Source organism: Peromyscus eremicus, chromosome 7 (genome assembly GCF_949786415.1).
Source record: "Peromyscus eremicus chromosome 7, PerEre_H2_v1, whole genome shotgun sequence".
Taxonomy (NCBI): domain Eukaryota; kingdom Metazoa; phylum Chordata; class Mammalia; order Rodentia; family Cricetidae; genus Peromyscus; species Peromyscus eremicus.
The window spans coordinates 117,375,648-117,399,374 of NC_081422.1; the positions used below are offsets into that span (position 1 = coordinate 117,375,648).

Below are 23,727 nucleotides of genomic sequence, written 5' to 3' on the forward strand. Positions count from 1 at the left end.
CAAGGACTGGGAGTGTGGAGCTGGGGGATCCCTGGAGCTTGCTTTCTAGCCAGCCTAGCCACACTGGTAAGTTCCAGGTTAGTAAGAGAACTCCCCCACCCCCATCCCCCCAAAAAATAAAATAGAGAGTGACAGAAGATGCCTGTTGTTTACCTCTGGCCTCTACATGCACACATGTGAGCACACAAATGAACATGTATAACCCCTCTCTCCACTCCCCCCCACACACACCCGCATACTTTCTGCTGGGCTATCAAGGAACTTTTCTGTGACTTTTTCTAAGTTTATGGTTTCATTTCTTGGTCTTTGTCTCAGGTGAAATTGCTCACACTGTGGCAAGTTTCTCCAACTCATTCTTAGTGGGGCTGCAGATAGCTCTGTGGTCACCAGTTTGAATTGTGGGTTATAAAGAAGGTGTTTTCTTCTGTCTCCTGGCCCTCATCCATGTCTAAGAAATTGCCTTCACATTGTCAGGAAACTTAGAAATTGGCCTCGTGAAAGTATCTGTTGGAAGATTCTGCCCTGTTGAACTTGAATGTTTGAGGATGTTTCAAATTACATAAATTGCATCAGTATGCCTTTTAGAAAGATGGAGTGCTGGTCTCTGCTCACCTAGGCTGAAAAGAAATTGCAACTCAAACTAGTGAACCTCTTCTGTAGCTTTATGGAGAGTGTTCTGTACCTAAATGTCAAGGTAGCAAAGCTGTCCATTTGTTAGATTGCCTTGATGAAGTTCTTGTCAGTTGGCAAAGAATAATTACCAAGAAATTTAGCAAATTGTTGCTTTTTGTCTGCATATAAGTAGCTCCTAGGATCTTGAGTAGTATGGGCAGGAGAAATTGTCAAGTTACCAGGTACATGGTAAAAGTCAAATGCACACACAGTACACACACACACACACAAACACACACACACACACACACTTCTGAAGAAGAGCTATTTTCAGTAAGAAAGATGGTGTCTTCAAAACTGCAGGCCTTGATCTTCCTCCTGTTAATATTCTAAATTTTCTTTAAGAAATGTAGAATTCAAACCTTTCAAGTAACTTAAGAACTTAGTTTGTGGCCCCAGATTTGGAAAGGAAGACCTTTAAGAAAAAAACACACACTCTATAAAAGTGCACTGTCTAGCATTTGTCAGTTTTGGTTTTCTTTAAATGTTCGTTTTCAATCTAAAGATAGTGCTGCATGGAAAAAACATAGTTGCATAAAAAAAAATGAGTGCTTAGTCAAATGTAGGTTCAAGATTAATTAATTACACAGATATTAACACCTTTTCCTTCAATTCTGCAAAGAGGTGAGCAAAGAAGAAATAGGAGGTTTGATGCAGAACTGTGGCAAAATGGAAACTGACAGATGGAAAGAAAAGGAACAAAGGAAAGAGGCCAGGAGAAAGCCGCAGTGAGGTCTCAGTGAGCTTGGCTAAGGGAATCATGGGGATGATGGTCCAGGAAGAAGGAGGGAGAAGGGAACCACATACATGGCCAGATGTGGTCCTGAAGATGTCAAGGAGTCACCAGGAAAGATGTAGCTTAGATGGAATGTAGCAGGACCTTGAGAGGAGAGACAACCCTGGCCTGGGAAGCTGGTCAAGGTAAAGGTGCCAGCAGCCTTGCTTCTCTTCTCTCAAGGGGACAGATGGACAGGGGTGGGGTAGACAGACATGGAAGGAGATGCTTACAAACTTCGCTGAAGAGTGGTTAGACTGTCTGTAAAGTCCTCAGGCTTCTCAGAGGTGAAGAAAGGTTCTCTTCCTGGACCTGAGCCCTGCTGTGTGCAGCTGGGTCTGGATGGCATCTCCCTGTCATTCTCTGTTGTGGACAGTACTCTGTGAGTCTGTAGAGTTGAGTCGTGAGTGAATGCAAGTGCAGATCCATTTTCCTTTCTTCTCTAACCCCCTGTCCACTGGTGTGTCTTAGGATACAGTTATGTCACTGGATACAGGAAGACCTATGTCACTGTCTTCTCATTGGTGAGTTAAAGAGAGCAGAAGTATAATGCTGAGCCAGCATGACAGTAGAATATTGAGCATAGGACCTCATTGTGAAGCCTTCTGAAAGGCTACTGTTCTGTGTTTCAGGTCTGGAAATTGCTAATGATAAACAGTTCTCCATTTGTCTTTGGAGTTTTGGAGACCCTGAACACAGATTTCTTAAACCACTGTGTGGTGTGTTGGGGAGGCATTTCTCAAATGAGGTGCTGTGAATAAGCCAGACTGGGATTCCAGGAACAATAGTACACTCATTTCTTTAAAAACCTGTTGGATTTATAAAATTATCTAGAACTCTTCCTCAGGCCAGAATTGCTTTGCTTTGCTTTGTTTTGGAAAAGGGCATCATGCTGTAGCCCAGGCTACCCTGAAACTCACTGTGTAGCTCAGACTGGCCTCAAATTCATGGGGATTCTCCTGCCTCAGCCTCCTGAGTATGAGATTATAGGTGTTTATTACCACATTAGCTTTGGCCTTGTCTGTTTTATAAATATGATGACCCTTAACTCTTGGAATGAATGTTTTGTTTCATGAAGATTCATGAACCTTTGGTACACCCCTGAGGGGTTGGCAGATTTGGAAAAGCAGGCCGGGGCTCCTCAGATCTCTTCTTCCTTACAGTGGTTGCAGCATCTGTGTCAGAACACACTAGTAAGGTCAGAGGAAGTTGTCTGACCTGCAGTTGTCCCAGGTCATCCAGGGCTTGGGGCCCTAATTCTGTCCTGTGCTCCTCCACTCATCTTCGTAATCTGACAGCCTGCTTGAGAAGTCAATAAAATTTAGGGGCATAAATAACAAGGCTAGACAGTCTGCTATGTCATAAATGAGGGAAGGTCACTTGGCCTTTAGGATTCACCCTAGTTTGATGGTGAACTGCTGCCCCCCATTTGTTCTTGTCACCTTCCAGTCATTAGTCTCTCTTACTAACAACCTTTCTTGAGATTTACTTATCGTTTGGACTTAGGTGGCTTAGCTGTGTCTCCAGTGCAGGGTCCGTCATAAGACTGTCATCTAGGCCAAGGCTGAGGTATATGTCTGGTGAGCCATCTCACTGACCTTCGCTCTTTCCTCCCTTGTACTAAGGATTGACCCCAAAGCCTCTTGTATGCTTCACAACATTCTACCACTGAGCTGTGTGGTACTTAGCCTACCTTTCTAACACTACCCCCAGCTCCTTGCCCTTGGACTATCCTACTGCTTCCATCTTCTGAGTAGCTGGGATTACAGCCCTGTGCCACTCCCCTTCTCATCAGTACACTAAGTAGTAATGCCTAGAACTCACTATGTAACCTAGGCTGGCCTCAAACTTTCAATCCTCCTGCCTCAGTCTCCTACTACTAGCTTTTTCTAGAGAAAAAGAAAAAGCCCTAGACAAAAACAACAGGAAGAGCTGATTCAGACCCAAACCAGGACTGTGCTAAGATATCAATCAACCTCTATGTCCCTCTTCTGCCTAGGGATTGCTGAAGGGCCTCTGAGTGTCCTTCCCCGACATCAGACCCACCTAGAGTGGAGCACCAGGTGAATCCTAAATGCCATGATTCTAACATACAGTGCAAATGTTCTATATCACAGACATAACCAGATCTTGGTGCCTCAACCTCCTGGACATCATCAATGCCAAATCACTGGGCCTGAAATCACTGTCACACTGGCTTAATTGTTAGGTTAAATTATTCAAGGGAGTGGTTGGTTTCCAAGAGGTTGTTTTGAGCCTCCTTTTTTGATTGTTTGTTTTTCAAGACAGGGTTTCTCTGTGTATCCCTGGTTGTCCTGGAACTTTGTAGACCAGGCTGGCCTGGAATTCAGAGATCCGCCTGCCTCTGCTTCCCGGGTGCTGGGATTAAAGGCGTGTGCCACCACCGCACAGCTGTTATGAGCCTCTTTGTGTTCTGAGAGAGTATATCTTCTGCCTTGGGTTCTATGTTTACCTATAAATCTGTGAAATTTTTTTACACCAATCCCAGGCAGTGTAAAGTGTAGGATCACAATGTGGAGGAGTCACTTCACTGAGATCCCAGATAGACAGCTAGATGGTGCTCTCTAGAGCTCACAGAGTATAAAAGCTGACACCTTGATAGAGAGCTATGTGGAGTGAAGCCAAATTGTAGCTGCTTTCAGAGCTATGCATTTGAATTACCTGACTATTTGTGTTGAAACCAATAATACATTAATGCAGGTGTGGGCTTATTTGTGTGTGAATGATTTCCACACATGTATGTATGTGCACCATGTGCATGCCTGAAGAGGGTGTTGGATCTCTTGGAAGTGGACTTACAGACAGGTGTGGGTTGCCAAATGTATGCTGAAACCAGTCCTTTGCAAGTGCAGCAAGTGCTCTTGACTGCTGGGCCAGCTCTCCAGCTGTGTGAACTCATTTGAAAGCAGGGAAAAGTAAGGTACAGAAATGTTGGGGGACTTGGGGACAGTCAGCCCTGTTTGCTTTTTCTGTGGTCTCACCAAGAAGTCTTACCAAACTGTGCCTTCTGTGCCTGTGGGCAGATGAGGATGGAAGGGAGCCTCACCCCACAGATAGAAGGTATCTGAGTGGGTCCTGCAGATGTGGTTGAATCTGAATATTTGGGTTCATGGGCTAGATTCCAAGGGTGATCTTTAAATATTTCTGTGTGTTGATAACTGTTTTATTGGGGGACAAACCAGTATGTCCCGTATGTCTCTCTGACTTCAAAATAGAAACATTTATTACATAAACTTATACATGAGATTTTCTAAGTCAGACCACCACTTGGGGGCATATTCAGTCATTTAAACTCTAGATGCTAAAATACATCAATTGTCCCTAGCAAACAAAGGTTTCTGGCGCTTTGCCAGTCGTGTTCAGTGGAGGGACCAAACGTGACGGAGGAGGGAACCTAAGTAAATAGACTAGCCCCAGGAGATGATATTTAATCTCCTTTGTTACTTCTTATGGACTGCCCACTAGAGAGTTGCCTAGTTAATGTTCCTTTGATCTGCTTGTGGCTTCAGACTTAAATTGAAATAATATAAACTCCTGGATCAAGATTGCTCTATTAGCGTTTAAAGCTAAAAAGAGTGTATGGTGCCTCACCTCTGTAAACCTGACACTTGAGAGGGTGAGACAAGAAGATTGCCCTGAGTGTAAGACCAGCCTGGGTTACATACAAGATTCTATCTCAAAACACAGAAAATGCAACCCATGTATAGCTGAATGAGTTGAGGGGACTGTCTTTTTTTTTTTTTTTTTTTTTTTTTTTTGGTTTTTCGAGACAATGTTTCTCTGTGTAGCTTTGCACCTTTCCTGGAACTCACTTGGTAGCCCAGGCTGGCCTTGAACTCACAGAGATCCGTCTGGCTCTGCCTCGCAAGGGCTGGGATTAAAGATGTGCGCCACCACCGCCCGGCGAGGGGACTGTCTTTTATGTTAACTCTGTAGTGTTAAAACATACGCCCACTAGATGGTAGGCACCTAAGCTTACTCAAGGCGCGCGCACACCACACACACACACACACACACACACACACACACACACACACACGAGTGCACGTGTGAACACTCAGTGGTGACAAAGAATTGTTTCTAGCCAAGTAATCATCAGGGAGCAGAATTTCTGTTAATATTTTCATGGGTGTTAAGTCCTATGGTCTCTTGACTGTAGAACTGTGTTTTGAATAAGTAGTTCACAGTGAACACATGAAAAGAGGGTTTTGATTTTTAATCAGTTGGCTAAACTAAAAGCTTTTAAGTGATGTAATTTCAAAAAATGCCTTTGATGACTTTAGAAGACTAGAATTCACTGTTTTCATTTTATTCTGTTCCTAATGGGCAGATCATGGAAGGTTCCAGAAAGGATGTGTGACTCTCAAAGTGCACATTACTTGACTTAGTAAGAAAGCTGGACTACCATGGTAGGTAGGTTTAGCATGGAGAACACAGTACTCTCCTCAGGCCTAGCCTCCTTGGGTACAGCAGTGGCCCTGACCATTCAGCAGCTAACATTATGTTTCCTACAGATGGAAACAGATGCAGAAGCAACAATAGAACAGGTCAGGTCCAGATGTGAAGGTAAAGATCTCTCTCTCTCCACTTACTTTACCCTTGCTTTTCTACTTCAGGTAAAACTGATTTCTAAAACCACAAACCTAGTTGAAGATAATGCTGTTCTGTTGCTATGTGACTTTCATTCAGTGTCTGGAAGCAGATCCAGGGGTTTAGAGAGTGTATTATAAAACAATTCATTATAAAATATTCTCATTATAATGATATTCTTTATAATTCATATTATATTTTATTATAATATATTCATTGGAAAGATGTTGATATTTTATTATGAGCAACTCAAATACACACAAAATAAGCTGTTAATGGGTCCCATCGCTAGTTTCATTTTTTCTTATTTGCTTTACATACTTCTTTAAAACTATAGTGGATAAAGATTTTTTTAGAAAAGGTATTTCTATAATAGCAAGGGCTACGAAAATTTTCCCATAATCCTCACCCACCCTACCCTTCAATCCAATCTATTTTCCTTGTGTATTTGTGACCTCAATGCAATGAGAATTTAATGAAACTTAAATGAGGTATACAAATTTGCATACAGACTTTTACATGTCTAACTTATTTTTAATTCAGCAGCATCTCAGTGTTGGAGAGCATAAGATGAAACAAAATAGAAGATGGCTCCTGACATGGAAGTTTTAAAGATACTTGACTAGAAAACTAAAGAGAATAATTCTGTGCCATGCTAGCAGGTCAAGGTTGAAAAGTCAGCATTAGCATTGATAAAGTTGATTTGGAGAGGCAAGCTACTCCCTGTCAGTTAGTCTGATTCTTGAGCTGGTAGAGTTCCTTATGTCTGGTACCCCTGTATACCAGGTGTCTATGGAGTCCCTGGGAGCTGGTGATTCATGTATGTGGCAGAGAAACCACAGTTTAGGTATTGTGGAGGTCAGGCTGCTGGGGACCACCATTTGATTGGCTAGTTTGTCAGTGTGTCTTTTTTTTTTTTTTTTTTTTTTTTTTTTTTTTAGTTTTTTGAGACAGGGTTTCTCTGTGTAGCTTTGCGCCTTTCCTGGAACTTACTCTGTAGACCAGGCTGGCCTCGAACTCACAAAGATCCACCTAGCTCTGGCTCTGCTTCCCAAGTGCTGGGATTAAAGGCGTGCGCCATCACTGCCCAGCTGTCAGTGTGTCTTATTATGAGGAGATGGAAATGGTGGTCAGAGTTGAGTTATTCTGCACCTTTAAAAAAGATTCATTCATTTATTTTATGTATATGTGTATTTTGTTTGCATTTATGTCCGCACACTACTCAAGGGCATCAATTCCATGAGACTACAGATATAAATAGTTCTGAGCTGCCATGTGGGTACTGGGAATTAAACTTAGGACCTGGAAGAACAGCCCCTTCTCTTACTGAGCTGATTCTCTCTAATCCCTGTTCTGCATTTTAAAAAACTGTTTTCTGGGCTGGGGTTATAGCTCCATGTTAGAGCACTTATTAGCATACCTGAGTCGTTGGGTTTGATCTCTATTACCACCCCAAAGTCTTGTTTTTTTCATATTAGCACTCTGTTATTTAAAACAACAACAATAACAAAACAGCATATAAAACAACCAAGGAAAGCTAGGAATGCAACTCAGTTGGTAGAATGCTTGCCTAACATGCATGAAGCCCTGGGTTAGATCTCCAGCAGCACACAGTTCAGGTGTAGTAAGTGGTATGTGCCTGTGATCTCTGCACTCGAGATAGAAGCAGGTAGATCAGAAATTCAGAGTTTGAGGCTAACCTGGAATACATGAGATCCTGTCTCAAAAGGAGTGAGCGAATAAGTCTAGCATAAGAAAGGCAGCCCTTTTAGATTACTGCTTCCTACTATACCTGCCTTCCTCCTGCGTTTGAAGCTTTCCTCACTTGTTCATCTTAAGGAATATAGAAGTGCTCTGCATTTGGGGTAAAGTATACCTACCTTTCCTTGAAAGTCAACTACAAATGGAGCCATTTGAGACACACTTTCCTGTTACCCCCTGTAGGCAGACTTTTCTTTCCCACCCTCCAGTTCCCAAATAACTGACAGGGAGACTCAATATTAATTATAAACGCTCAGCCGATAGCTCGGGCTTATTACAAACTAGCTCTTACAACTTAAATGAACCCATATCTCTTATCTAAGTTCTACCACGTGGCTCATGGCTTATCACCTCGTTTTGTACATGTCCTGTTTCCTCTGTGTCTAGCTGTCAACTCTCAAGACTCCTCTCTTTTTCTTTCCAGCGTCCTCCTTGCCTGGCTTGCTTGCCCTGCTATAGTCAGCTCTTTATTAACCAATGCGAGTAATACATATTTACAGTGTACGAAGATTGCTTCACAGCAACCCCTTTTCTCTTTTTCCACCTATGGCAGTGCTGAGGATTAACTTCAAGGCCTTGGGGTTGCTAGGGAAGCACTCTACTACTAGGGGACACACAGCCCTTTATCCACTTCATTTACGCTTTTTAAAGTTCAATAGAAAAAAGAAGTACATGTCGGTTATAATCTGGTTTGACTTATCAATTTCAAACCTCGTCAGTTTGTCAAGGTCCATTTTTAAAAATTTTATATTAAATGTGTTTTTCAGGCAGAAAGTAAACTTTAGGAACTTTTGATTAATCTCCCCATGTTTGATTCATATTATACAATAAAGGGAAAAATAATGAGGCTGTGGAAACTATCAGACCCTAGGTTCTATGTAGACACAAGATTTAGTTTGAAATGAGAATCACATCACACTGAACAAATACTCTTGACATTTATAATTGCTTTTCAGATGAGCTACATTCTTGGTCCCCAGCATGTGTTTATCCTGGCCAAAATGTTCAATAGGTAGATTGGAAAGCTCAGTAGTTAAGAGCACTTGCTGCTCTTCTTGAGGACCCAAGTTCAGTTTCCAACACCCGTATCTGACATCTCACAGCTATCTGTTAACTCTAGTTCCAGGGGATTTGACAACTTCTTCTGGCCTCTGTCAACAATGGCACTCATGTGCATATACCCCATACCCACACATACAATTTAAAGTAAAAATAAAATCTTTTAAAAAAAAAGTTCATAGCTGTTTCCTGTACTGTAACTTGTTAGTCATGGGTGTTAGGCAAATGACTTGAGAGTCTGTTATCATTAAACATGTCTAGGAAAGGTGGGGGAGACATTCCAATAACATCATCTCTTTCTTCCCGGAATAAATGGCTATTCCCTCACTTTGAGAGTTAGTGAAAATAGATTGGTAAATACTTTGCAATTTAATTGCTTTTAAGAACTGAGTCTCAAAGCTGTGGTATGTGTGGTGGAGTGCTTCAGGGCCGGACTGTGTATTTATTGCGTCTTCCTTTTTTGGCAGGAAATCACTACCTGTTTGCCAGATTACTACAAATGGACTCAATACCTGTTTATCAAACTCTACGAAGCTGGTCTGGCCTATCAAAGGGAGGTAAATTCATGTTAGCTACCTTTTTAAATTTTTATAAATTCTCTCCATCTTAGAATCATCACTTTTAGCTAGGTGTGGTGGCACACACCTTTAATCCTAACACTTTAGAGGTAGAGGCAGGCGAATCAAGTTCCAGGACAGCCAGAGCTACATAGTAAGACCCTGTCCCAAAAATACTAAGAGAGAGAGAGAGAGAGAGAGAGAGAGAGAGAGAGAGAGAGAGAGAGAGAGAGAGAGAGAGAAGAATCATAACTTTTACATGAGAAAGAAAGAAAATCCTGTTTGTTTGCATATACTGGTAAAGATGAGTGCAGTCTCAAGTTCATAGACTCATCTGTAGAAGACTTAGCACTACCAAAAATAAAACTATTTTTTATACCTACTAAGTAAAACTTTCCTTCAATCTCTCTGATATTAGTGATAATAATAGATGGGCCAATCTTCTTTGGTTTATGAACCTAAAAATTTTAGGTCCTAGTTACTTAATATCCTGGTCATCTCTATAAAATTATGAGGGGAAGACTTGGGGACCCCGTGTTAGAGGAGATAAACTGTTCCATGCTCCTCTTTCTGTCTGATTCCAGATGGCATAGCTTCAAGTTTTTGGTTAACTATACTACTTACTATTTAGTATATTAGTAACTTACTACTTACGATTATAATAGTATATTTATACTATTATAAAATCATAATCTAGATTATAACTCATGGATTAGCTAACCTCTCCCCACCCTGATTTTTATGCTGATGTGGAAAATATCCAGAACCAGTCAGGTTCCAACATATCTTGAAAGAGCCACTGAAGAGACTATAATAAAGGGCTAACTGTGCTGACTTTAGCACTGTCTCAAAGGGGTGGAAAGTAAGGATACCTCTAGCACAGGCTAGAGGGCAGTGTTGGGTCCCTGACCAAGCAGGAGAGGCTGTCTGACAGTGTTGTAGCCTTTAGTAGCACCTCCCACAGCCCACCAGAATTCCTTAGAGAAGGCAAACCAGCCTGCAGACCAGACTTGAGGTGGATGCAGACTGTAAACAGGAAGGAAGAAGGATCTTTGAGGCAGTTGCTAGCACCATCTCTGATGGGAATTACTAGGAATACTTTTTGGTACTGAGGAATTGCACATAGTCTACCGTTAAACTTTTAAGCAATGTATCTTAAATCAGGTAGTACAACCCTTAGACTCCTCTGTACTCAGTCCTTCTTTTACCAGGAGACACCTGAATGTTCACAGTAGTAAGTGTAGGCAGAAGTATTTGTTTTAAACAAAGACAGAAACTATCAGGAACTCTAGAGAGTCTTCCTCATGGTTAGGACCATGTGTTTTTCCAGCCAAGTGAATCTATGGAGTAGGACTCAGAGTGATTACCTTGGGGTACAGTGTTGAAGGCAAAAAGCAAAGCAGTTTTCTTGTGGTGCTGAAAATGTTCTATATTTTGACATGAATAGTGGTTACATGTTTACTCATTTAAAAATTCATTAATTGTTCACTTAAGACTTGTCTACTTTCTATATAATACACATTAACTTAAACTGCAGTCTTTAAACACAGACTGGAATTCCTCCCCTGTCTGTCAGTGTCTCTGAGACCTTAGGTGTGTTATATTGCTTCTTTACTCCTCATATTCATTCTCTGTGATATGATTCTCTGAGGGTAAGAGTCTTCTTACCACAAAGCTGGTTGTGAGAATTAAAAGGCCACATATAAGCCAAGGGTGATGGCACACAACTGTAATCCTGGCTCTCGGGAAGACTGAGGCAGGAATACTCAAGCTAAACCTGAGCTAGACAGCCGCTTAGCTGTAAACCACTTAACGTGGGAACCATCACCTGGTTACCACTCAGTAAAAGTTAGTGTTGTTATTAAAACCAGTATATTTATTTCTTCTGCAGTAACCCTTTTCTTCTAAACTTCAAATAGATACCTTTTTTTCTTCTTTTCCAAAGTGTTCTAAAATTTCAAATCCTGAATGTTCATCCTGTCATTCAAGAAAAACATAAAGTTAAGACATATGCTCACAGACTTCCATCTTCCCCAAGTCTACTCTAACAAGGGCATTTCATGTGTCCTTGTCACAGCTTGCTAGTGGCCCATTCACCAGGCAGCCCACCCTAAAGATGCCCTCAGGCTTGGAGCCACACTGTTCTATTACAACTTTGTTTTCCAAGGGCACCTCCACAGGTCATTCACCACAGTGTACCCCTCTGTCTCCTGCGTCCTAACAGGCTTTGGTTAACTGGGATCCAGTGGATCAAACAGTGCTGGCCAATGAGCAAGTGAATGAATATGGCTGTTCATGGCGTTCCGGAGCCAAGGTGGAGAAGAAATACCTCCGACAGTGGTTCATTAAGACAACTGCATATGCAAAGGTAAGTGGTGGTAAGAGACTCTCAGTAATGCCCAATATGTGGGTAGACCACACTGGCAATTCTGTTGAAGGAGCCTAAGCAGAAACTTTAGAGATAGGAGGCAGAGAGCCTCAGTGTTCACATACAGGGTGGTGGGCAAGGGTCTTGAAGTTTTAACAAGAAAGGCACCTAGAGGTCATTCCAGGTCATTGTTTGCTGAGCTGTCACAAAGCAACAGTAACTCTGTCTGTAATTATGCATCCAAGAAAGAAAAGAGGAATGAGTCTTTGTGATGCTACAGAGGGCTTGAGTTCTAGTTTCACTGCACCATTGCTTATAGTGACCTAGAAGTGAAGAGCTGACTGATCTCTAGGAGGGAAGGCCAGGGTAGGAATGAGCTGGGCCATGTCCAAAGCTCCAGAGGTGACTCTGCTATATCTCTGGTCAATTGTGAAGGCTACCCTAGGTCTCAGTTTCCTGGTGAGCAAGATGAGTGATTAGACCTGTTGATGGTTCAAGTACCTTCTGGCTGATTTCTGTATTCAGAGATTCAAGATAAAGCCAACAGTAGAAGCAGAATTGCTTACTAAGTCATAGTGGCCTGGACAAAGTCATGAGTTCTGTATGTGTGTAATACTCAGTGCTTCTATTTTGACTTAAGTCTCAAAGGCAACCCATAGCATGCCCAGACAAAGTCTGTGACTCATCTGCAGATAACTGGGATAGGATATTATGTATAGGGCTCATGTACAGAGAAAGCACAGAGTTCTAGGCAACTTCTGGTTTCCACATTCTGGGCCAAACCCAAACCATGTCCCACCAGCTCAGCAGACCCTCATTGTCCTCCCTCTAAAGACTGTCTGCAGTGAGGTTCATTTTTTTAGTTCATTTTTATAGCTGATCCTGGGCATGGATCTGGAAAAGGTTCAAAAGAGCTTATTAGTCAATGCCTGGAGGAAAGCAAAGCTGAATGTAGCTCTCTGCGTAGGTCCTCTCTGCTAGCCTCAGATCCACCATGTCCCTCCAGCCCTCCAGAGACTCTCTGGTGGCATATTGGAAAGGAGGGGTGCCAGTCTCTCCCTGCCATGCAACTCTAATGGCAGCGTTGGAAGGCCACCTGGTTAGCGCCTGTGTTTTGACCTCTGCTTTGAGTTGGTAATGTAATAACCTGGCACCAGAGGCATTGTTCTTTAAACTGTCAGCTGTGAATTTTCAACTGTTCAGCAGAAATGCTGAGTTGCCATGGTAACTCTTGGTTCTTGTTGAACTCCTCTGCAGATTTATTGAAAAAGCTCTTAGGAGGTCGGCACTGAAAATTGGGAGAAGAGGGAGAGTCCATGATGCTGGCCCAGCAAGTGGCTCTGGTAGGAGAGCAGAGCAGACCCAGGGCTGTGTGGCACATGGAAACCCTTGGATTATGCCTGGCTAAGAGAGGCATTGAATCTCCAAAGGCCATGTTTGAAAGCATGGAAAACACCCTAGGACTGAGGATAAAAACAGACTAGAGTGGCCTTACTGAAGATTAAAAGTAAGCCTCTGAGAGACTCAAATAGAACTTCTAGAACAAAATAGACCCAAAGGGGGTCAAGCATGATCCAGCGCCCTTGTAAGGTATCATCTGCAGTACCCAGCATGTAATAAAAATTACTACATCTTTTTTTTTAAAGCAGGATACTGTGACCTTTAATTAAAAAAAAAAAAGTTTAGACATGGACCAAGGGGTTGAAGTTAGTTTATAAAACCAAGGCATTTGTTATATAAATGAACAGGACTTAAAAAGAAAAGACGATCATTGAATTTCAGGAGAACAGAAACCACCTATAACAGTGAACCAACTGGAAATGAAAGCTTCAGTGTTGGGGCTGCAGAGAGACAAGCAAGAGTGGAGCAGATCCTAAAGCCAACACTGTGTTGTGAGGACACTCCCTCATGACAGCCCCACCTTGTGTTGCAGAGAGACAAGCAAGAGTGGAACAGAAAAGCCAACACTGTGTTGTGAGGACACTCCCTCATGACAGCCCCACCTTGTATTGGGAACACATATTGAATGGCACTAGCAGATAGATGTGTGCTGGGGGTTGAAAAGCTAAGAGATGAACATTGCAAGTTAAACTTGAGAGCCACATGGGAAAACTCAAAGTAGGTCTGGAGAGGTGATTAGGGGCTGGATCAAGTCTGACAAATTTTGGCTTCAGCACAGGAACCATATGAAATAATGAAATATTGTAAAGAAGGGAGTAATGTCAGAACCATGAGGTAGTTCTTTTTTTTTTTTTTTTTTTTTTTTTTAAGATTTATATATAGTTTTAAAATCATGTGCATGTGAGTACAAGTGCCTAAGGAGGCCAGAAGTTCTGGATCTCACAGAACTGAAGTTACAGATGGTTGTGAGCCACCCAGAGTGGATGCTGGAAGCTGAACTCACGCCTCTCAAGAGCAGAAAGCACTGTTAACCATGGAGCCATCTCAGTAGTCCCCAGAATTTTGTTTTCATAAGAACATTGTGGAGTAGATAGTTGTGGCTGCAGGCATCAGTCCAAATGCTTTTGCAGTGGTCCCAACATGCAGAATCTAGACTTAGCTAGGAGAAGTAGAAGGGCGTTAGAAAAGTACTCAGAGGCAGAATCCCCCGAGCTTGGTGATCTATTGGATGAGAGGATGCAGGTAGCGGTAGCATCCAGGAAGACCTGACTTGATGGGACATTCAGGGTTAGACCACTCTCTTGGATAGAGGTAGTCTTCCTGGGTAGAGGTAGTCCCAATGGGAAGAGGTAGTCCTCATGGGAAGAGGTAGTTCTTTGAGTCTGAGATGGCCATCAGACACTTGAGTGGAGAGGGAAAAATATAGGAGCTTGGAAAATTTGGTCCAGATTCCTAAAGATCCAATGAAATAGGAAGGACCCTTGAAAACCTGGTATAATTGTCATGAATTAGTGAAGAAGCCCGACTGTGTAGATAAGGATGAGACATTGGACCAACTAAGAATGCTTTCAGCTGCAAGCAACTGAAAACCCAAGTCATGGTGGTTTAAACAAGAGGAAGTTACTTTTCCCACATAATGGGAACCAGTTGCTGGTACCAAATTGGTATAAGAGCTCTGACAGCATCTCAGTGCTTCTCTTGGCCTTTTCTTTCTGCTTGTGATCTTATGGTTGCTAGAAGGCTACTGCAGCTCCCTTCAGATTCCACATCTCCATTCAAGACAGAAGCAACAGGAGCAGCACAAATGAGTCCTTTTATCTGGAAAGCAAGAAATTTCCCAGAACCACCACCCCCAATAGAATTCCATTCATGTTTTGTGTCACATGGCCATCCCCAGCATTAAGGGGGAGAGCAAAGTGGATGTGGGCTTTTCAGCTTCTGCAGTCCAAGTGGAGGAGGATTGAGCAGTGGGTGATGGCTTGGCCTGAGGTCCGTCTGGCACAGGATCTTCAGAGCTCTGTGTTTGCCCCAAGGCTGTCCATATGGTCAGCTTAGGAGCTAGGCTATGTCCAGGAGCCCTCTCATTCACTTGTGTTCCAGAGTCTAAAGGGAACTCTGAAACAGAAAACCATTTTATTAAAAGCTGTTGTGCAGTGTGTTACATTTCTTCCTTTCACCACTGCCCAGCCCTTCAGAGTTGATGATCTCAGCCACTGACTGACACAGAGAGTTGAGATAGGAGAGAAGACAGTGTGGGGCGGTGTCTCATGGGCTTCTGTGCTGCCTTACCCTTGAGGGGAGGAGGGTGGATGGTGTTTTCCATGCAGTAGACAGGGGGTTTGGCTGTGTTAGATGTCTCATTCCCATTAGCAGTTTTAGCTAACTATCCTTATTAAATGGTAGTTTCTGAATTGTGCCCTGCCTGGGCGTCTGTGGAACAGGGCAGAGGGAGATGCATTCTTCCAACTTGTGACATATCCGCTTCCTCACATTTACTTTTGTGAATGAAAGCTCCTGAAAAGAACTATATTTCCACTGAATCTTCTACAAGGCAGGTTCACTGATTAGAACTTCAGACGTGTGGAGAGGTTAGAATGTTGCAAATCCATACCCACATTTTCTTGGAGCGACGTAGCCCTCTTAGTAGCCATTTGTTGCCCCCTCTGTACTTTAACCTAAAGTCTCTGTGACCATTAGCTAAATCCTTGGCAATGTATAAACAGAATTCTAGTTTTTCTTTGGAATGTATAAACAGACCACTAGTTTCCAGCCAATCAAAGTGCTAAGAATGCTGTCAAGTAGGCTCTGAGGCCCCGAGTAGAGGTTTCTTACTTTGCTGTAGCTGCCTGCCTGCTGCTCTCACCAGTGCCTTTACAGAGTGCCTTGATTTATGGCTTTCTTTGTTCTGTTACTATAAAAACTTCCTCAAAGTTTTACCACATTAGAACATGGAATTTGGTGTAACCTAAATCTGTGTTCTTGGGCTATAGTCATTCATATTTGACTCCAAAATAAAACCATCTCTTCTCCCTTGGGAGGTGAGAGCTATATTTTTGTTTGTTTGTTTTTGGTTTTTGTGGACACTTTTATTTGTGTATGTTTGTGCACAGGGTCTCTTGCTGGCCTTGAACTCCAGATCATCCTGCCTCAGCCTACCAAGTGCCAGGATTGTGTGTCCACCAAGCCTGACTCTTCCGGATTTCATACCTCGTGTGTGTGTGTGTGTGTGTGTGTGTGTGTGTGTGTGTGTGTGTGTGTGTGTCTAAAAACATGGCATTTCCCCAGATTTTTGTATTCTGTGAGCCAACTGGATTTCTATACCTGTGGTTTACGTGGTGGGAAGAGGAACTACTTGCCAAGGGTAGAGGTGTGAGATGAGATCAGGACTGCCCCCACAAGGAGGGGATGGACAGCTATGGCCAAGAAAAGCTGAGTGTTGCTGCTCTGTCGTCTGCTGTATTGTGGGGTGAGCATTCCCTAAAGACCTGCTTATCCAAAATTAGCCTTGAATAAATGCATTTTTTATACAGGGAACTGAAAAGAGCTTGTTTGGTGCTTCAAGATATTGGTTTTACTTGGCCAATTTAAAAAATTATTTCACTTTGTAAAAATATTCATAGGTTTGCTTAGATTTGAGGCCAGCATCTTTCCAGAATTAGCGCGTGAAAACATTGACATTGCTTCCTATTTGAGTGTTTTGGCCTCATTTCCATCTGAATATTTTAAGCCTAAGCCCCTCCACCAGGAGTTTCCCACCCTTGTCCTGCAATCTGGGAAGAAAACAAAACAAAACCACTGACTGCTAAACATGTAACCTCAGCATTCTGGAGGAGAGGGCAAGAGGATTGGAGATTCAAAGTCAGCCTGGGCTAAGACTCTATATCAAAACAAACAAAAAGAACTAGCAAAGGTAGAGGAGGAACAGGAAGAGGAGGGAGAGGAGGAAGAGGAGGAGGAAATAATCACAAGGTGAGGTTCTGTTGGTGTGGCCCAGTGGGAGGGTGATACAAAATTGTGTGGGAATTAGCAGCAGTCAACAGGAGTATTCTGTGGCAGGGAACAGTGGGGAGAGGTGGAGGGAAAAGTGGGGAGGGGTGGAGCTCATCTGCAGATCGTGAGCTTATTTTGACCCTCAAATTGGGAAGAGGATACTGTAAACACTTTCAGCAATGATGTGAATTGAGGTCTTTGTCCATTAGCTTTCTTTCTTCCATGAAACCTTGAACCTTGAACAGAAGTAGGTCAGGTCGATCTTGCTTAGATGGGCCTGTGAATTGAGTGCCTCTGTTGTCTTTTGCTACCTCTCCTGAGGCATAAGAATGAAGGAGTCTGATGTCTAGAACTTTCTCCCATGTCCCCACTTTTCCTACCTCAAGCCCCTCACCAGTTGTTCTTGAGTGAGCTTTGCACTGCTACGTTCCTGTTCTTTTCTTATTTCCCCAGGCCATGCAGGACGCGTTGGCAGACCTCCCAGAGTGGTACGGAATAAAAGGCATGCAGGCCCACTGGATTGGAGACTGTGTAGGCTGCCACCTGGACTTCACATTAAAGGTAATAACACACTGGCACCCCCCAGCATTCATGCCCACAGATCTCTCTTGCATTTTGGAGCTCTTTGAATGCACAGCAGCTCTGCACCTAACTGCAGCACTGCCCAGCAAGAAGAGAACCAGGAGGGCATCTTTCTGAGCAAGCTTTCTCTATTTTATCTTGCGATGCCTGGTGCTGAGTGCAGAATGGGGACTAACCAAGGAGTCCCCCTTCTGTTCTTCTGCCTGGCCCCTCCTCTTATACATTCCTGGTCCTGTGGTCAGAAGCTGCCCTGGCTGTTTGGAAATGAGGGAAGGGGTGGAATGAGGAGCCACATAGCTCAGAAGGAGGACTGAAAATGAAATGTCATGTTTTATCCTGCCAGGTTGATGGACAAGACACAGGAGAGAAACTGACAGCATACACAGCCACCCCTGAGGCCATTTATGGCATTTCTCATGTGGCCATTTCTCCTAACCACAGGCTTCTACATGGCTGCAGTTCTCTGAAGAAAACCTTGCAGAAGGCAGTAGTCTCTGGCAGAGGTGAGCTATGTGGTGAGCACAGGCTTATGGAGTTACATCCTTCATCTGGGTAGCAGTTCCCAAGACCCATACACTTCCCACATGTCTGCCAGTTTCCATCCTCTGTTCTTCATCTTAGCTGTAATTTTTACTTTTTTATCTCAAAACCTGAGGCTAAAACAGCTCTAGCAACATTAAGTTGTCTGTCCTGAGTTTCCCCGAGTCCCAGCCTTTCTGCATCCAGAATTTGCCCAGAAGCTCAGTTCTTTACCTTTTGATTCAATATTAGTTTAAAGCTTTCTTCTGATAAAGAATCACCTCTCGAATTTTTAATTCCTCCAGCAAATAAAACTTTACTGAAAAAGGGCTGGAGAGATGGCTCAGCGGATAAAGGTGCTTATCATCATCAAGCCTGAAGACCTCAGTTCAATCCTCATGACCCACATGGTAGAAGGAGAGGGCAGACTCCTGTAAGTCCTTTGACCTACACACACACACAGACACACACACACAGACACAGACACACACACACATACACACACACACACACAGACACACACACACAGACACACACACGCAGACACACACACAGACACACACACATACACACACAGACACACATATACATACATAGACACACATATATATACACAGACACACACAGAGACACACACAGACACAGACACATACAGACACAGACACACAGAGACACATACACAGACACACACAGACACAGACACACACGCACGCATGCACGCACATGCACGCGCACATATTGTGGCACACGCTCCCACTCTTCCCTCCCATAAATAAAAAAATTCACTAAAATTTTAAAACATGAGGATAAAAATTGGCAACATTCAGTTGCCTGTTCTGGGTTTCCCTGAGTGATTGCTGTCACTGGGACTTCTGGCCTTTTCCTTGGCAAAGAGAAGACCACACACCTTTGATTAGACACAAAACTGCAGCCAGCCAGGGAGGGGATGTGGGTGAAAGGACACCCTTGTTGATTAGAAGTAGGTCTCTGGAGAAGGATTAAATGTCTCTGCAGAAATCTCATCTTTATGATTCCTTGTACACTGTGAACTTTAACCTGTAGCTCACATCTGAATTATTGGGTTGTCAAACTGTTTAGGATGATGTAAACTGGAGAGACAGGGTCATGACAGTTTACTTCTGCTTCAGACAGTGGTTGTTTCCTGAGTGCAATGAGAACAACTCTAGTCACCCACCCTGCCTAGGAGCCTGCTGTGGGCCCCCGTCTCCTGGGTCAGAGACAGGTTTTTACAATCCTGACTATAGGTTCCTCTGGGCTTAGGACAGAACACATCCAACACACGGCAGGTCTTGTCCCTTGCCTTCACCTTTTTTTGTTATATATTAAAATAAAGAAAAACAAGTTAAAATTCCATGTGTGCTTTTAAGGCCTCTGTGCCCATGTCTCAGGTATTCATTATTTTTCTGACAAAAGCAACTTAAGGAAAGTTTGAGGGTAGAAAAATTATGGTAACAGGAATTTGAGGCAGTTGGTTACATTGTATCCATAGTCATTGTGGTGGTTTATATAAGAATGGCCCCCATAGGCTCATATATTTGAATGCTTGATCACCAGGAAATGGCACAATTTGAGAGAATTAGGAGGTGTGGCCTTGTTGGAGGAAGTGAGTCACTGGGGTGGTCTTTCTCTGTCTCTCTGCCTGTAGATCAGGGTGTAGCTCTCAGTTACTCCTCCAGTACCGTGCCTGTCTGCCACTGTGCTCCCAGTCTCTGTGCTCCTGCCTTGATGACAAAAAACTAACCCTCTGAACTGTAAGCAAGCGCCAATTAAATGCTTTCTTTTTTTTTCTTTTTTTTTTTTTTTTTTTATTTTTCGAGACAGGGTTTCTCTGTGTAGCTTTGCGCCTTTCCTGGCACTCACTTGGTAGTCCAGGCTGGCCTCGAACTCACAGAGATCCGCCTGGCTCTGCCTCCCGAGTGCTGGGATTAAAGGTGTGCGCCACCACCGCCCGGCCAATGCTTTCTTTATAAGAGTTGCTGTGGTCATGGTGTCTCCTCACAGCAATAGAACACTGACTGAGACAGCTGGGAAGCAGAGAGAGAGGTGAATGCTGCTGTTTAGCTCACTTTCTCCTTTTTATTCAGTCCAAGACCCCCATACTCAGGGTTGGTCTTCCCCCTATCTCAGTTAATTCTTTTTGGAAACTCCTTACGGATATACCCAGAGATATATTTTCATGGTGATTTTAAAGTCCAGGAAAGTTGACAATGAAGGTTAATCATCTCGGATTTTTTTACTCTGCTTAAAAAAAGAAAGAAAGAAAGAATTAATTTCAACTGTTGGAAGGGAGAGCTCCCTTTTGAGTAATTTGAGATTCCTTGAAGCTGTGATGGTTGAAAAGGTAACATTAAAAAGCTAAATACTGTAAGTATCCAGGTCATACATTATCCCCCTCATAGTTCATTTGGGGCCACAAAATGAAGTAATTTTAATAATTAATGAGCTAATAAGTTATAAAAGATTACAATCTCTGAGCTGAAGACACCATAAATTCAAAGCACCTTCACATGATAAGCTGAGGAATTATCTTAGTTGCTTTTCTTTTCCTGTATTAAGACAAGACACTATGGCCAAAGCAACTCTTAGAATAATTTGTTTATTGGGCTTATAGTTTCAGATGATGAGTCCATGACCATCATGGCAGGGAATATGACGCTGGAGCAGCAGCTGAGAGCCTGCCTTTACCTTTTTGAAATGTAAATCCTGATTCTTGGTCAATTTCAATTTGAGGGCTTATAGAATCTGTTCTAGATAACTATATGAATGTTTAAAACAAGTGTTGTTAAGTATGAATTGCAAAGTACAGTCAGTGATCGCTCTTACCAATGGTGATGTTGTAAATAAACGCAAGCAAGTTACAGCATTTGTCAGTTACTGTTCTTTCCTCTGGACTTTGGGTATTTATGCTTCTAGTCCACATATTCATGGAGGATGTCAATGTATGGCTCTTTCCCCACTACTGTTCATTCATGATAATAAATGACTGGGTAAATTGCAAGTCATTTGCCTCATAAATATTTGTAACTGGGTCTTGTATACTGTGATTACATTGTTCTGTTTGTTTACTTGTTTATTTTAGAGACAGGTTCTTTCTGTGTAGCCCAGGTTAGTCTAGAAGTCACTGTGTAGCTCAGGATACCCTTAAACTCACAATCCTGCCCCAGCCTCCAGAGGGCTGGGATTATGGACATATACCACCAGGCCCAGCCTAACTTTCTCATTCTTATATAACTTTTTTTTTTTCTAAAATTCATAGTCTCTCTCTGTGTGTGTCTCTACCTTTCTCTCATTGTGTTCTTTGAATTTCTGGCAGAATCTCACCACATTCTGTCAGCTCTTTAAAACTCTTGGTAGAGTTTTCTCCAAACTCAAACAATCTTATTAGTTCTTTCATTTTCCCAAAGATGCTCAGGATACTGTTTGGTTCAGGTCTGACTTGGTCACCCTCCACGCCTCAGCTATATGTTTAAAGTTCCTCTGACTTCTTTCTTGAATGTTCTTGTGTCTTTTCTTTGTTGAGTCCTTGTCTCCTGGATCCTACACCTGTCTTTTTCTCCATTTAGCCTTTCATCTTGCAAGAACACACATATCCCACTATCTCCTATGAAAGGGTCCATGGGAAGGAACTGTTCTGTTCTCTGCATGTCTGGAAACCTCTTTTCCTGATTTCTGCTCTGCTGTTTTCTGCTTGCTAGCCACATTATCCATTTGCTTTAGAAGTTTATGTCTCCTCTTTTCACTACAGGAAGGTTTTGTGTGTTTTATTATTTTCACTGCTGGAGATAATTTTGAAAAGTAAAAGGTGGTAATGAGATGGCTTTTCCATCTGGAACTCTGAAACATCCTTCTCATTTCTTCATGTATATGGATGGACAACACTTTTCTCCCATTCTTGTTTAGTCTTCTTATTTATGCTGGTGTAAATTATCTGCTAATATCCTTCAAAGGACCAGCTCATTAGCAATTAGCACACAGCATGGAAGATGTTGGCTGCTTTTCTCACTTGTCTACTCTGGGTGTGTCCAGCTGATGGATCTGTTCTTGTTTCCAGACTGCCTCACACCAGTGGTGGCTGTGAACATCCTCACCCTGCAGGAGGTCCCCATCGTTATCACGGCCAAGGATGACTTAGAAGGTTCTCTAGATTCAAAAATAGGTATGTCGCTGTTTAGATGTCATCCCATGCTAATGCATTATGCAGGTTTAAGGGCAAAGGGCTCACAGTTCTTGCTGTCACTTAAGAGGAGTTTACCATTGATTCTGTGATGGGTTTTGCCTCTTAATGAAACTTGTGTCCCTTTTCTTCATTCTCTTTGGAGCTGAGGATCAAATCTAGGGCTTCACACATTGTTAGCAAAGCAATTTACCATGAGCTGCAACTCCAGTCACTTATCTTCTATGTAATCATTCTTTAGTTAAGAACTACGAATTCAAAAGCATGGTGGTAGACACTTGAATTCCTAGCATTCAGGAGCCTGAGGTGGGACAATCACAAGCTTAAGGTTTTTTGTTTTTTGTTTTTTGTTTTTTGAATGTATTTTATGTGTATGAGTGTTTTGCCTGCATGTGTGTATGTGTACCATTTATATGCCTTGTGCCTTTGGAGGTCAGAAAAAGCAATCAGATCTCCTGGAACTGGAGTTACAAATTGTTGTGAGCTGTCATGTGGGTGCTGGGAACTGAACCCAGGTCCTCTATAAGAACAACAAGTTCTTTTAACTGCTGAGCCATCTCTCCAATCTCGTATCACAAGTTTAAAGCCCATACAACATGGTAAAACACATCTTTAAAAGGCAAAAGCAAGCATACAAACAACAACAACAAAAAAAAACCCTGTGTATTTGAAAGCATATTGTGGGGATGGTGAGACGGCTCAGTGTGTAAAAGTGCTTGTCACTCAAGCCTGTCAACCTGAGTATAGTTACTAGAACCTGATTAGGAAAGCTGTCTTCCAGATGTTCACATGTACACATACATGTACACATACTAATAATAATAAATAAAACAATTTTTAATTTTTTAACATAAAGCATATTAGGTATGTCATGCCTTCCTGGTTGCTATTGAGTATTTAAAAAGCCCAGACTCATGGATCATGTGTTAGTTTTGAACACTTGGACACATGATATGGGAGATAATACAACACAGACTAAAAATCTAATTTTAAAATCCAAGTCAGGTTTAGTGACTCAGTCCCAGCACTAAGAAGCCTGAGGCAGGAGAATCTTGCATCTGCAAATGGTTGTAGGATACTGTAAGATCCTGTCTCACAAAACCAATCCAAACCAAACAAAATAAAATTCACAAAACTACCAGCAAGTGCAGAGACAGGAGTTCCAAGTACATCTGATCCATATAGGCTAGGCCTTAGCATTGTGGAGGAGGCTAATCTGAACTACTCAAGAAAGAGT

The 23,727-nt window shown here is 42.5% G+C and overlaps 1 protein-coding gene across 2 annotated transcripts in view; it reads left to right on the top strand.

The window, feature by feature from the left end:
• Nucleotides 1–23,727, top strand: part of Lars2 (leucyl-tRNA synthetase 2, mitochondrial) — a 111,091-nt gene that overhangs the window by 47,040 nt on the left and 40,324 nt on the right. For both annotated transcript variants that reach the window (XM_059269005.1, XM_059269007.1), the window contains 5 exons: nucleotides 9,346–9,435; nucleotides 11,660–11,803; nucleotides 17,648–17,755; nucleotides 18,120–18,279; nucleotides 22,368–22,472. In XM_059269005.1, the coding sequence (XP_059124988.1) occupies nucleotides 9,346–9,435; nucleotides 11,660–11,803; nucleotides 17,648–17,755; nucleotides 18,120–18,279; nucleotides 22,368–22,472 (607 nt within the window). The remainder of the gene's footprint in view (nucleotides 1–9,345; nucleotides 9,436–11,659; nucleotides 11,804–17,647; nucleotides 17,756–18,119; nucleotides 18,280–22,367; nucleotides 22,473–23,727) is intronic.